We start from the raw sequence: 15,551 nt of genomic DNA on the forward strand, positions 1-15,551 counted from the left end.
TGCGGAACACCTTGATTCCAATTCTACCTCAGCCATTCATTGAATTGTGTGCACTTGTAGATGTTTCTTAATTTAAGCCTCCAGGTATAACCTGGACATAATACCTGCCTCTTAGGATTCTTGTAAGGAATAAATGAGGTTGAAAATGTGCTTCACAAATTATTATCAGGCTTTTTTGCCCTAAGTCAGTCCTGTATTTTCTCTCCCTTACTCATTGTCCCCTTACACTAGCTACCAAACTCTGATCTCAAACTTTCATTTCCAGTGAGACCTAAACAATTGAAAATGCCCCCCACCCCACCACCCAGGAGGTTTCTACATTCCCACACAGCTTAATATTAAAAAGATAAAGCTTAGATTTTTAGAATTCCAGTGAGACAGTAAAATAGTGCACTTTGGCCGGGCGCGGTGGCTCAAGCCTGTAATCCCAGCACTTTGGGAGGCCGAGACGGGTGGATGACGAGGTCAGGAGATCGAGACCATCCTGGCTAATATGGTGAAACCCCATCTCTACTAAAAAATACAAAAAACTAGCCGGGCGAGGTGGCGGGCGCCTGTAGTCCCAGCTACTCCGGAGGCTGAGGCAGGAGAATGGCGTAAACCCGGGAGTCAGAGCTTGCAGTGAGCTGAGATCCGGCCACTGCACTCCAGCCTGGGCAACAGAGCGAGACTCCGTCTCAAAAAAAAAAAAAAAAAAAAAATAGTGCACTTTGAAGTGCCGTCCTCTACTGCAAGAACTGTTGCAGATATTAAGTGTCAAATGGCAGAAGAATTAATTCATATGGTGATAAAGGGAAACAGATCTTTTTTTTCCTTGTAATTTTTTTTTCAGTGGCATCCACATCACCCAAGAGGTTTCAAGAAAATCCAGAGCCTTCTCAGACCTACTGATTAGAACATGCAATAGAACCAGATTAATGACACTTTCTATATAATTCAAATTTGAGAAACACTGCTCAAAACCCCACCCATGTAGGTGGCAAGTATAGTTCAATTTAAATGAAAATTTAGGAGACAGGCACAACCCAAACTCTACAAATACAGAATACTTACTATTTAGAGCTTCCCTATAATGCATATCTTATTATTAAAATAACAATTGACAACAAAAAAAGATGTGTTTTTTAAAACAAAGCACAGCAACTGTAATTAGTCCTTAGTCACGATAAATACTAACTTTCCATACAGAAATCATATGCATCAGTGTCCACACCAAAATAAATATTTACAATACACAATTTTCTTCACAAGAACACAGTATTGTTTTCATTTTAAAAGCTACTTACTTCTCCTTCAGATTTTACACCAATTACTTTTCCATTCTGCACAATGATTTCTTCAATGGGTTTATTCAGCATGTAGGTACCTCCATAAATAGCACTTAGCCTGGAAAATTTTAAAAATCCCAATTAATATATAATTGTTTCAACTCCTAAAGTCCCCTTCCTTAGATCTTAATGAGTTATAGGTAATATACATTTGTTCAATTTCCTTCTAGAAAGATGTCAGCTTTAAAGTGATTAAAGCATGAAAACAGTCAAAAACACAAACTGATAATCACAGTTGTAAATACCAAGTCAAAAAAAATCACTAACCAGGCACTTGTCTTTCAAGCTGCCCACTTGGCCCTCCTCCAACTGCACTTTCTTCCCTTCCTTTCATTCCTGCTCTAAAGCTTCTTCATAAACGTTCACTCCTGCTCTAAAACTTGCTTCAGTCTCTCCTTCTGCCTTATGCCCCTAGGTCATTCTTTCTTCTGAGGAGAAAAGAATTGAGGTTGCTGCAGACCCGTACAGATTCATCTCAGCGCGATAACATATTTTGGTGCCTATGACTGGGATACCTTCCACCAGTAACACACTTTGGTGCTGTGTGACTCAGATACACTCCCTAGTAGTAAGAGACCTGTACACCTCATCTTCTTTGGCTGGAGGCGTTCAACCCCCATACACGGTTTTCTTCTCCCCTTTCCACTCTCCTGCTTGCTAACCAACCACCAGAACAGTTCCTCTCGGCTGCAGCAGCTCTGCTTCCACAGCTTATCCCTCAGCTCACTCTGACGGATGGCTCTTCCGGGTGGGAAGGACGTTGGGGTTCACACTGAGTAGACCTGAGACACTAATGGCCCTCCTGGACAGGAGGTTCGCAAGAGTGGTGAGGCTAAAGCCTAAAGCCATGCCATGTCTGGGTTTTACTCTGCTTCTTCAACTAAAATCGGCTCTTTCCCAAAAACCCACACTGTCTAATTCTCCTGTTTTTCCGTGTGTGTGTGTGTGTTCTAAAATGGCCTTGTGCAGTTGTGGGACTATCCACATGAGAGGCAAATCTGCCATTTCTCTGGATTCACGTTCAGGGGAAGGGCAAGGGCAAGGTCAAGGGAACGGCTGACCAGTAATAGCTATATTCGTCTAATCCTCTGGCATATAAATAAAACTATGGACTTAAAACACTGTCAGAAGGAACTGGAGGCAGTGGTTCATGCCTAATGCCACCACTTTGGGAGGCCGAGGTCAGCAGATGGCTTCAGCGCAGGAGTTTTGAGACCAGCCTGGGCAACATGGTGAAACCCTGTTTCTACAAAAAATACAAAAATTAACCAGGCACGGTGGCACTCATCTGTAGTCCCAGCTACCTGGAATGCTGAAGTGGCAGTATCACTTGAGCCTGAGAGGTCCAGGCTGCAGTAAGCTGTGATCACACCACTGCACTCTAGCCCGGGGAACAAAGCAAAATGCTGTCTCAAAAAAGGATAGTCATAAAGGGGGGAAAAAAGGCAGCACTGGAGGACGACTTAAAGCAGCAAAAACTGGAGACTGAAAAGACTCTTGAAAGGAACGAACTGGGTGAGATCTTTATGTGGTTTATATGGTTTTCCTCTCAGGCAGCAACTCCCCTAGTCATTGCAACATGGCACAGCTAGAACAGAAGCACAGCGCCTGCAGTCTTATTGATTTGAGATGTGACAGAATTTGGGGTGGCCAAAGGAGATGAAAATTGTAGGGAAAAATTTCACAAAAGAGGGAGCCTCAAAAGAAGGAGCCAACAAATCTATGATAAAATCTCTTCAAATCCTTAACTACCTCCAAAAGTGCTCCTACAGGAGGGAGAAGCCACGGAATCCACCAGAAAGAAACAGCTGAAAGGCTCAAAGAGGTTAGGAGAGATTATAGAGGATGGGCAGAAGAAAAAATGTGAAGTTTGAAGTTTAAAATTGCCATGTTCAAAGGAGCTTGCTTACTCCAGAGGAGTAACGTTTAAGAATCAGCAAAAGGCCACTTGCACGTGTGACGTCGTGGCGCCGTGCGTGGCAGCGGCAGCGGCAGCGGCAGCAGCGCAGATGGCAGGCCCGTGGAGCAGTGCTGGAGGAGGGAGTGGCGAGGCTGTTGCTCCCTCTGCGCCCACTGCTGGCTCTTGGGGTGCAGAGAGGGGCTGCAGTCTCTGCGGCTGCATCTCCCTTCCCTGCAGTCCCCTCCGTGTTCCCCTGCGCCACCACTCCCCTTCCTAAGGCTGCCGCTTACCCCGGGGTCTATGGAAATAATGGATCCCTCAACCTGGCTCATCAACAGAGCTGATGAGCAGACCATTTATTAGCAACTACAAAGAAGCTATTTCATTTCTTGTCACAAAAAGGCTGCAGCAAATCCTTCGGAAGCCTTGTGAAGCTGACAGTCTGAGCAGGCTCATCTTTGGCTGGAATTGCAAAGGGATAGGAAACAGCGCTTCCTCATTCAAAAGAGGTGGAAAAGGGCCCAGCGTAAAGAAAGATTGAAAGCCCAGGCTGGGCGCGGTGGCTCACACCTGTAATCCCAGCACTTTGGGAGGCTGAGGCAGGCGGATCACGAGGTCAGGAAATCGCGACCATCCTGGCTAACACGGTGAAACCCCATCTCTACTAAAAATACAAAAAACTAGCCGGGCGAGGTGGCGGCGCCTGTAGTCCCAGCTGCCCGGGAGGCTGAGGCAGGAGAATGGCGGGAACCCGGGGGGCGGAGCTTGCAGCGAGCGGAGATCGCGCCACCGCACTCAAGCCTGGGCGAAAGAACAAGACTCCGTCTCAAAAAATAAATTTTTTAATGTGTTAAAAAAAAAAAAAAAAAAAAAAAAAAGAAAGCCCAGCAGAACACAGGATGTAGCTAGCCATCTCACAAACCCTCTGCTGAGGACTGCAGAGGGCCAGAGCCCCCTTTCTCAGAAGTACAGCCCTTTCACAGAGAAATGCCTGCCTGAGATTCAAGGGATCTTTGACAGGGATCCAGACAGGCTACTACTTTTACTTCAGCAAAAGAGTGAGCCAGCAGAGTCATGTATTGGAAGCAAAGGCCCAAAAGATAAAACAATATAGAGAAGCAGATTTGAAGAGGCATGTAGAATTCCTTGTGGCTGAGAATGAAAGATTAAGAAAGTAAACAACTAAAGGCTGAAAAGGCCAGACTTCTAAAAAGTCCAATAGAAAAGGAGCTGGATGTAGATGCTGATTTTGTAGAAAAGTCAGTTATGGAGCTTGCCACCACATTCAGAAACTGCTACAGCCTCTTCATCCTGACAGAAGTTTGCAGCAAATACCAGGAAAGTCAAGGACATTCCAATCCCCAATCTTCCTCCCTTGGATTTTCCATCTCCAAAACTTCCCCCTATGGAGCTCTCTGAGGGTATTCTGAAAGGATTTATGAATAATTAAAATGGAAGGCCACAGAAGAGGAGAGAAGAGGAAATAATGTGATAACAGTTAATCCAGCAAAAAAAAATTAAAAAGGAAAACCACACAGAAGGGTAATCCCGGAAATGCTTCATCTGGCAGACTGTGGAAGAGGCATTGCCAGGACTTGGCAAACAGTCACTGTGAAATGTGTCACATATCTGATTCACCGACTCAAGCTAATGATTCCAACTTGGTAGACACTAAATTCATGGAAGTTCAGTTTCTCCAGATACAAACCAAATGGCTACATAGAATAATTTTTTCAAGCAACAATTACTTTCCTTGCCTTCAGGGTTAAAATGCATGAAAGTTGTGCCAGGCACGGTAGTTCATCATGCCTGCAATCCCAGCACTTTGAAAGGCTGAGGCAGGTGGATCACCTGAGGTCAGGAGTTCAAGACCAGTGTGGCCAATATGGTGAAACCCTATCTCTACAAAAAAATACAAAAATCAGCTGGGCATGATGGCAGGTGCCTGTAATCCCAGCTACTTGGGAGGCTGAAGTGAGAGAATGGCTTGAACCCAGGAGGAGGAAGTTGCAGTGAGCCAAGATCATGCCATTGCACTCCAGCCTGGGTGACAGAACGAGACTCCATCTCAAAACAGTCACTTCACAAAAGAAGACATTTATGCAGCCAACAAACGTATGAAAAAAAGCTCATCATCACTGGTCATTAGAGAAATACAAATCAAACCCACAAAACCACGAGAAACCATCTCACGCCAGTTGGAATGGCGATCGTTAAAAAGTCAGGAAACAGCAGATGCTGGAGAGGATGTGGAGAAAGAGGAATACTTTTACACTGTTAGTGGGAGTGTAAATTAGTTCAACCACTATGGAAGACAGTGTGGCGATTCCTCAAGGATCTAGAACCAGAAATACCATTTGACCCAGCAATCCCATTACTGGGTATATACCCAAAGGATTATAAATCATTCTACTATAAAGACACATGCACATGTACGTTTATTGAAGCACTGTTCACAATAGCAAAGACTTGGAACCAACCCAAACGCCCATCAATGATAGACTGGAGAAAGAAAATGTGGCACATATATACCATGGAATACTATGCAGCCATAAAAAAGGATGAGTTCATGTTCATTGCAGGGGCATGGATGAAGCTGGAAACCATCATTCTCAGTTAACTAACACAGGAATAGAAAACCAAACACATGTTCTCATTCATAAGTCAGAGTTGAACAATGAGAACACATGGACACAGGGAGGGGGACATCACACACCAGGGCCTGTCAGGGGATAGGGGGATAGGAAGGGACAGCATTAGAAGTACCTAATGTAGATGATGAGTTGATGAGCACAACAAACTACCATGGCACATGTATACCATGTAACAAACCTGCACATTCTGCACATGTATCCCAGAAAAAGTATAATAAAAGTATAAAAGTATGTTATGTATAATTAATCTATAATGCCATAAATGATCATGCAAAACCTAAATAATATGGTGGCCCGAAGGGCTGCCTTGTAATTGAAACATGCTTTCTTTCATGTATTGACTGTATGCACTTTGTTAATGTGCATTTTGTTTAATTAAGTTGTGTAAGAGACACGCCTTTCTAGATGAAACTATGTGTGTGCTACACTTTGCACTACTCTTAATGATAACCTCAAGACTATCAGGAGAAATTTCCATTTTATGAAGAAAGGAACCAAATTATTAGTTATGCTTTTTTAAACAAATTACCAGTTTACTTACTTAATAAGCGTGCATTTTAAGTTCTAACTTTATTGTATAATGTATTATTTAAAAATACCAAGGAGGAAATATCGTTTGCTTTTAATGATGCATGAGTAGAAGTAATGCTAGTTGGCAGTATCTGATTGTAAGAAATCAATAAAGTAATTGTGTTTAAAAAGAAAATCAGCAAACAACAAAAGGAAAAACTAAAAAAGACCCACTTTAACAAGGTGTAAAATCCAGTCTCCACCAATGCAAGATGAACAGTCAATAATTCAACTGCCTACTCAAACCAAAACCAACTTTTCAGAGAAGAATCCAGCATCTCAACAAACCATCGATTCATGTGTCCAGTGTACAATCCAAAATTACTAGACATGGGAAGAAACAGAAAACTGTGATCCAAAGAAAACAGAAAGACAAATAATAAAAATAGATGCCCAATGTTAAAACATGCAGGAGTTTAAAAGCAGCTATTATAAATATGTTCAAGGATATTATTGTGTTCAAGAATATGTTCAAGAACAAATATCCTTGTTCAAAGATACATATTCAAGGATAAATATGTTATAAATGTACTCAAAGAGTCGAGTAAATAGAGAATATCACAAAAATGAAAACTATAGGCCGAGCACGGTGATTCATGCCTGTAATACCAGCACTTTGGGAGGCTGAGGCAGGCGGATCACAAGGTCAGGAGATGAGACCATCCTGGCCAACATGGAGAAACCCCATCTCTACTAAAAATACAAAAATTAGCCAGGCGTGGTGGCGCATGCCTGTAATCCCAGCTACTCAGGAGGCTGACGCAGCAGAATCGCTTGAACCTGGGAGGCAGAGGTTGTAGTGAGCCGAGATCGCGCCACTGCACTTCAGCCTGGGCGACTCCGTCTCGGAAAAAAAATAAGAAAAAAGAAAAGTATAAAAAATGGAAACTCTAGATCTAGACAGTATAAAAAAATTAAAAATCACTGAATGAGATTAACAGCCTATTGAAAATAGCAGAAAAGGTCAGTGAACTTGAAGCCACATGAAGAGGCATTCTCCAATATGAAGCACAGAAAGGGGAAAAAAAAGTTTGATACTTTTTCTTTTTGTAAGAGACAGGGTCCTGCTCTGTCACAGACTAAAATGCAGTCCTAAGATCACGGCTCACTGCAGCCTCAACCTCCCAGGCTCAAGGGATCCTCCCACCTCAGCCTCCCGAATAGCTGGACTACAGGCATGCATCACCACACCCAGCTAATTTTTTGTGTTTTTCTGGAGACAGGGTTTTGCCAAGTTGCCCAGGCTGGTCTCAAACCCCTGGACTTCAAGCAATCCACCTGCTTCACCCTCCCAAAGTGCTGGAATTGCAGGTATGAGCCACCATGCTCACTTAAGCCCAGAAGTTCGACACCAGCCTGGGCAACATGGTGAGACTCCATCTCTACAAAAATACAAAAGTTAGCCAGGTGTGGTGCATACCTGTAGTCCCTGTTACTCAAGAGGCTGAGATGGGAGGATCCCTTTAGCCCAGGAGGCAGAGGTTGCAATGAGCCAAGATCATGCCACTGCACTCCAGCCTGGGTGACAGGGTGAGACCATGTCTCAAAGAAAAAAAAAAAAAGACCAAACTATAAATATAAGGGAACTTAATGTGACAAAACCATCTACCAAAAAAAAAAAAAAAAAACTATAGAAAACATATTTAATAGTAAAACATTTACTAGATTCCCCATAAGACTGGTAACAAAGCAAGGACGTCCATTCTCATCACTGCAACATTATCAGGAAGTCCTAACAAGTGCAATAAAGGTAAGTGGGGGAAAAAACACATAAAAGTGGTAAGAGAAGAATCTCTTCACAGATGACATGACCGTGTAGAAGGAAGATTCTAAGAAATATACAAAACTAGAAAAACTAATAAGCAAACTAGTAAAACTTAAGTATAAGATCATAGCATACAACGTCAACATACAAATATTTCTGTATACTAGCAGCCAACAATTTCAACACAAAAGTAAGACAATTTCATTAACAGCAGCATCAGTACAAAGAGATCTGAACAAAAATGTGATAGATCTCTACAATGAAAGCTATAAAACACTGCTGAGAAGAAAACCTAAATACATGGAGAACAATCATATTTATGAACTGGCAGACTCAGCATAATTAAGATGATCATTTTCTCCAAACTGATCTACAGATTTAACTCAATACCAAAATCCCAGCAAGCATTTTTCCTAGAAATTGACAACCTGATTTTAAAAACGCATATGGAAATGCGAAGGACCTAGAACAGCCAAAACAAATTCTGAAGAAAAAGTTGAAGAAAGTGTATCACCTACTTCAAGACTTAATATAAAACTATAATTATCCAGACAGTGTAGTACTGGCATAGGAAATACAAATCACTGAAATAAAACTGAGTCCCAAAACGAACTCATACATAGCCAACTGATCTCCCACAAAGCACCAAGACCACCTAGAAAAAAGGAAGTCCTTCCAACAGATGCAGCTAAAACAACTAAATATTGGTATATAAATAAAAAAGAATAAACTTCAAGTGAACCTCAAGTTTTACCTCATCCCACACACCAACACTGTTTCAAGATGAATCAGATTTAAATGCACAAGTAAAACTATACAACTTCTTAAAAAAAAAAAAAAAAAAAGACAATAGGAGAGTATTTCTGTGCCCTTGGGGGCAAGTAAAAGACTTCTAAAATAGGACTCAAAAGACTATAAACATTTAAAAAAAAATTTTTTTTTTTAAATATACTGGACTTCATCAAAATCCAACACTTCTAGGCCAGGCGCTGTGGCTCACGCCTGTAATCCCAGCACTTTGGGAAGCCAAGGCAGGAGGATCACTTGAGGTCAGGAGTTAGAGACCAGCCCGGTCAATATGGCAAAACTCCATCTGTACTCAAAATACAAAAATTAGCCAGGCGTGGTGGCACACACATGTAGTCTCAGCTACTCACGAGGCTGAGACACGAGAATTGCTTGAACCTGGGAGGCAGAGGTTGTAGTGAGCCAAGATTGTACCAATGCACTCTAGACTGGGTGACAGAGCAAGACTCTGTCTCAAAAACACAGTTAACACTTATGCTTATCAAAAGACCAGCCATAAACTGGGAGAAAATATTCTTAATACATATATGACGAAAGACTTGCCACCAGAATACACCAAGATCTCCTACAAGTCAGAAATAGACAATCCAATCTTTAGAAATGTGCAAAAGACTTGAATAATCACAGCAAAAAATTATACAAATGGTCAATAAGCTCATGAAAAGGTGAGCAACATGAGTCAAGAAATGCAAATTAAAACCATAATGAGATAGCATTTCACACCCACTTGGGCAATTAAAATTAAAAAGACAATACTAAATGTTGACAAGGATGTGGAGCAACTAGAACTCTCACACACTGCTGAGTGTATACATGACACAACCACTCCAGAACACTGTTTTACAGTTTCTTATGAAGTCAGACTTCTATCTGCCACATCAGTCAGCAATTTCACTCCCGGTATTTACCCAAAAGAAATGAAAACCTATATCCCCACAGAAAGACTTTTACATGAAAATTTCACAGTGCCTTCATTCATAATAGCCAAAAACTAAAAATGAACTAGATGTCCACCAAAAGCAGAATTGTATGTTCATATAATTTATATAATGGAATTCTACTCAACAATTAAAAAAAAAGAATTGGCCAGATGCAATGGCTCACACCTGTAATCCCAGCACATTGGGAGGCCAAGGCAGGTGGATCACCTGAGATCAGGAGTTCAAGACCTGACCAACATAGTGAAACCCCGCTACTACTACATACAAAAAATTAGCCGGGTGTGGTGGTGCATGCCTGTAATCCCAGCTCCTTGGGAGGCTGAGGCAGGAGAATCACTTGAACCCAGGGGGTGGAGGTTGCAGTGAGCTGAGATTTCACCACTGCACTCCAGCCTGGGCAACAAGAGCAAAACTCCATCTCAAAAAACAAAAGAATTAATGGCACATGCACCAATATGGATGAATCTCAAAAATATGAAAAAGACACAAATGGGAACATAGTGTATTATTCCTTTCACCTGAACTTTGAAAACAAGCAAAAGTAATGTATAGTGACAGAAATCACAGATTTAGTTGCTGGGGGTGGGGAACAGTATTCATTATGAGGTGACACAAGGGAACTTTATGGGGTGAGGAAAATGTTCTATACCTTCACTCAGGTTTTAGTTAAACCCAGGACAGGGATAGGTCTATACATTTATCAAACTGATTTTTAAAAATATATATATATTTATAAAATGAAAAAATACAAGAATAGCTACTCCTGCTCGCTTCTGGTGTCCATTTACATGAAATATATTTTTCCACCCCTTTACCTTAAGTTTATGAGTCCATGTGTGTCTGGTGAATCTCTTGAAGACAGCAGATACTTGGTTGGTGAGTTCTTAATCCATTCTGCTATTCTGTATCTTTAAAGCGGAGCATGTAGGCCATTTATATTCAACATTAGTATTGGGATCTGAGGTACTATTCTATTCATCGTGCTATTTGTTTGCCTGAACACCTTGTTTTTTTTTTCTTCACTGTGTTACTGTTTTATAGGTCCTATGTGATTTATGCTTTAAGCAGATTCAATTTTGGTATTCTGATAATTTGTTTCAAGATTTGGAGCTCCTTTTAGTAGTTCTTGTAGTGCTGGCTTGGTAGTGGCGAATTCTCTCAGCACTTGTTGGTGTGAAAAAGACTACTTCCCTTCATTTATGCAGCTTTGTTTCACTGGATACAAAATTCTTGGCTGATAACTGTTTTAAGGAGGCTAAAGATAGGACCCCAATCCCTTCTAGCTTTTAGGGTTTCTGCTGAGAAATCTGTTAATCTGATAGGTTTTCCTTTATAGGTTACCTGAGGCTCTGAAGATTTCACACCTCTCTTTCCTTCATCTTGACTTTAGATAACCTGATGACTATGTGCCTAGGCGATGATCTTTTTGCGATGAATTTCCCAGGTGTTCTTTAAGCTTCTTGTATTTGGATGTCTAGATCTCTAGCAAGGCCGGGGATGTTTTCGATTATTCCCTCAAATTTGTTTTTCAAACTTTTAGATTCCTCTTCTTCCTTGGGAACACCGATTATTCTTAGGCTTGGTCGTTTAACAAATTTATTGAAGGCTGTGTTTCGTTTTTTTTTTTTTTGTCTTTGTCAGATTGGGCTAATTCAAAAGCCTTGCCTTTGAACTCTGAAATTCTTTCTTCTACTTATTCAATTCTATTGCTGAGACTTTCCATTTCATTTTGTATTTCTCTAAATGTGTCCTTGATTGTCAGAAGTTGTGATTATTTATTTATGCTATTTCACTGGAAATTTTTCCATTTATATCCTGTATCATTTTTTTTATTTTGCTAAGTTGAACTTCACCTTTCTTTGGTGCCTCCTTGATTGGCTTCATAATGACCCTGTGAATTCTTTTTCTGGCAATTCAGAGATTTTTGTCTTGGTTTAGATCCATTGCTGGTGAGCTAGTTGACCTTTTCAGGGTGTCAAAGAACCCTGTTTTGTCATATAACCCCAGTTGTTCTTCCAGTTCCTTCTCATTTGGGTAAACTATGTCAGAGGGAAGATCTGGAACTCAAGGGCTGCTGTTTAGATTCTTTTGTCCCCCGGGGGTGCTCCCTTGATGTGGTGCTCTCCCCTTTCCCTTAGGGATGGGGATTCCTGAGAGCCAAACTGCAGTGATTGTTATTTCTCTTCTGGATCTAGCCGCCCAGTGGAGATAACAGGCTCCAAGCTGATACTGGGGAGTGTCTGCAAAGAGTCCTGTTATGTGATCTGTCTCCAGGTCTCTCAGCCATGGATACCAGCATTTACTCCAGTGGAGGTAGTAGGAGTGTGAAGTAGATTCTGTGAAGGTCCTTGGTTGTATTTTTGTTAAGTGCGCTGGTTTTGTGTTGGCTGGCCTCCAGCCAGGAGTTGGCGCTTACAAGAGCACATCAGCTACAGTTGTATAAAACTGGATTTTTTTTTTAACTGAAGATCCGTGCATATTGTTATATGTTAATTTTATTTCAATAAAAACAAAAAGCATCGTATTACTCATAGACTGATCTCATCTCATTATTTAAACTATATCTCATATACACATTATGTTGAAGACGAGGTTTTGGATTAGTGAGGTTTTAGCTAATAGGTTAAACATAGGCTCTTACCTTGCAAATCCTTGGGGCAGTTCTCCAAGGCCATAGAGTGGATAAAGGTATGGGCTTTTGCCATATCTTGCCAAAGACTCACTGTAAAGTTTAATTCTATTAATGGTTTCATAACATGGTTGATCTAAGTAGCTGGAGAAAAGGAAATGAGTATTAGGAAAGGGCTTTAGTCTTCATTCATGATGTTCAATTTATAATTTTTTCTGAAGAGATTTCAATCCACTATCTTCATTTTGTTTTTTCTTTTTTGTTTTTTGAGACAGGGTCTCACTCTGTCACCCAGACTGGAGTGCAGTAGTGCAATCTCGGCTTACCACAACTTACACCTCCCAGGCTCAAGTGATTCTTCTGCCTCAGCCTCCCAAGTAGCTGGAATTACAGATGCACACCACTACCTCCCAGCTAATTTTTGTATTTTTATTAGAGAGGGGGTTTCACCATGTTGGCCAGGCTGGTCTTGAACTCCTAACCTCAAATGATCCAGCCAATTTGGCCTCCTAAAGTGCTGGGATGACAGGCGTGAGCCACGGCACCCGGCCTCTGCCTTTATATGTCACTTAAGAGGTCCAAACAACTAATTCCAACTAGAACCTCTGCTTTCATAGTGTAATATGGCTGTTTGTTTTGTTAGAATTTCCACTTGGAAGAACTGGGAAATTTAGTGAAAATTTCAAGAAAAATACAAATCTAAAAACCAAAATACTTACTCATCAGTTCTATAAAGTGCAAGAGCATGCCCAGTAAAATCTATAACATCTTGACCCAAATCAAATTTCTTATACACCTCTCGCATTGTGGTCTTCTTAGGATCAATGCCTTCAAAAGTTCTTGCATCTTTTTCATCGAAGTTGGCGACATACACTAGGAATTTCCTGAAGCGACGTTTTTCAAACAGTCCCATTAGGCCTAAATAAGAAAGTATTTTTCACAAAGCACACTCACAATCAGACATTGAGGAGAACAAAGTATGAGAGCAAAGTTTAAACATGCCATGTTATCAACTGCAGATGCAGGATGCAATTTTTTTTTTTTTTTTGGATGGAGTCTTGCTCTGTCTCCTAGGCTAGAGTGCAATGGCGCGATCTCAGCTCACTGCAACCTCTGCCTCACGGGTTCAAGTGATTCTCCTGTCTCAGCCTCCCGAGTAGCTGGGATTATACGCGACCACCATTATGACCAGCTAATTTTTGTGCTTTTAGTAGAGACAAGGTTTACACCATGTTAAGCTGGTCTCAAACTCCTGACCTCAGGTGATCCGCTCACCGCAGCCTCCCAAAGTGCTGGGATTACAGGCATGAGCCTCCGCGCCTGACCAAATGCAGGATGCAATTTAAGATATGGGAGTTTACACAGCATGGCTTCCAGTTTCACAACACTTTAAGATAAACTGACTCCATTATAACAGGTCACTTATAAAGTTTTCAATTTTACTATACAATTACAAGTAATTAAAACCAGAACCTAAGTGAATGAAAAATGTCAAATTTGTTTCTTACTAGGTACAAGGTAAATGTGACTCTGAACAAGTATCCATGAAGCCATCCATCTGAAGAGTCTTCCTTTGACAACTGTGATCTACACTCAGGCAATTGCCTAAATTCTGAATGCTCTTCCTTTTCTGCCTCTGTATGCTAAGATACAACTGGGCATTTAATGATAACAGTTTAAGATACCAAGAACAAATTGACCTCAGTAAAATTTACATGATGCTGCTGCTACTAGTCACTTACTTTACTGAAGTCCTACATAAGCAACCAATTCACTGCATTTTACACTAAAAAACAGAAGAAGCCACAAATTACCACTTTATAAATCCTCAGCTTTTACTACTAGGCTGTATTTCAACTAATCATAGATGATAGACAAATAGCCAATAAAAAAGAAATTTTCTGGTTTTATCTCCCTTCTCCCCCCTTTCCTAAGCTGTATAGCTATTTTTAAAATACAACTACAGTTTTAAAAACAAACTCTCAAACGTTTCTATTGACAGCTTAATGTTTTGATAGATTAATATTACAGCCAAGATCATTTTCCACCCAACAAAACTGAAAATTAAAACCATGAGGCTGGTCAGGTCGTGGTGGCTCATGCCTATAATCCCAACACTTTGGGAGGCTAAGGCGGGTGGATCACTTGAGGTCAGGAGTTCAAGACCAGCCTGACTAACATGGTGAAACCCCATCTCTACTAAAAATACAAAATTAGCTGGGTGTGGTGGAGCACGCCTGTAATCCCAGCTACTTGGAAGGCTGGAGCAGGGGAATCACTTTAACCCAGGAGTCAGAGATTGCACTGAGCCGAGATTGCGCCATTGCACTCCAGCCTGGGCAACAAAAGTGAGACTCCATCTCAAAAAAAAAAAAAAAAAAAAAAAAAAGATACATGAGGCTATTAATGACGACTACGTTTAATTTTTTTAAAATTAAGATTTACAACTCAGCCTTTTAAATGGACGGAATGTACACATAGTAAAGGCATAAGGCTGAATAGAAATATCCTATTACCACATCAGCACCATCCTTAAGACACAAGTGTAGTTATCAGAGCTGGGTGTAAGACGGGCAAAAGGAAACATGAATCACTATTTCAATGCAATTAAAACTTAGGTATCATATTCCGGTTGGCACAGCCTGTCAGAACCTAAAACTATTACTAACAGTTATTTTGGAGTATCTCCCAACTTTTGTTTATTTAATAGAAACTTGAGTTGCTGTTACCAACTTCTGTTTTAATCAAAATCAAAATCTATCATGTTCCCTTCTCTTTCCTCTCCTTTATTTTCCTCCATTACCTGATCCTTACCCAGAGAGGGACAAAAATCAGTGCCGCTCCTGTTTTACACAGCACAGTAGAGACGTCCTGGCTGTTTTTCCATCCCTTAATTCCATGTTGCTATGCATGGCGCCAAATAGTGGTCTCAATGACTAGCTGTTATGGCACCAGAA

At 40.9% G+C, this 15,551-nt stretch overlaps 1 protein-coding gene and 1 pseudogene across 1 annotated transcript in view; one reads left to right on the forward strand and one right to left on the reverse strand.

Moving 5' to 3' along the window:
• The window catches only part of GDI2 (GDP dissociation inhibitor 2), a 46,710-nt gene that overhangs the window by 6,493 nt on the left and 24,666 nt on the right, over positions 1-15,551 (reverse strand). The window contains exons 5-7 of the mRNA XM_008002175.3: positions 13,314-13,512; positions 12,607-12,738; positions 1,287-1,386 (exon numbers count right to left, since the gene is read on the reverse strand). Coding sequence (XP_008000366.1) covers positions 1,287-1,386; positions 12,607-12,738; positions 13,314-13,512 — 431 coding nt within the window. The remainder of the gene's footprint in view (positions 1-1,286; positions 1,387-12,606; positions 12,739-13,313; positions 13,513-15,551) is intronic.
• On the forward strand, positions 4,085-5,827 carry LOC140712442 (nuclear receptor-binding factor 2-like; annotated as a pseudogene).

Source organism: Chlorocebus sabaeus, chromosome 9 (assembly GCF_047675955.1).
Source record: "Chlorocebus sabaeus isolate Y175 chromosome 9, mChlSab1.0.hap1, whole genome shotgun sequence".
Taxonomy (NCBI): Eukaryota; Metazoa; Chordata; class Mammalia; order Primates; family Cercopithecidae; genus Chlorocebus; species Chlorocebus sabaeus.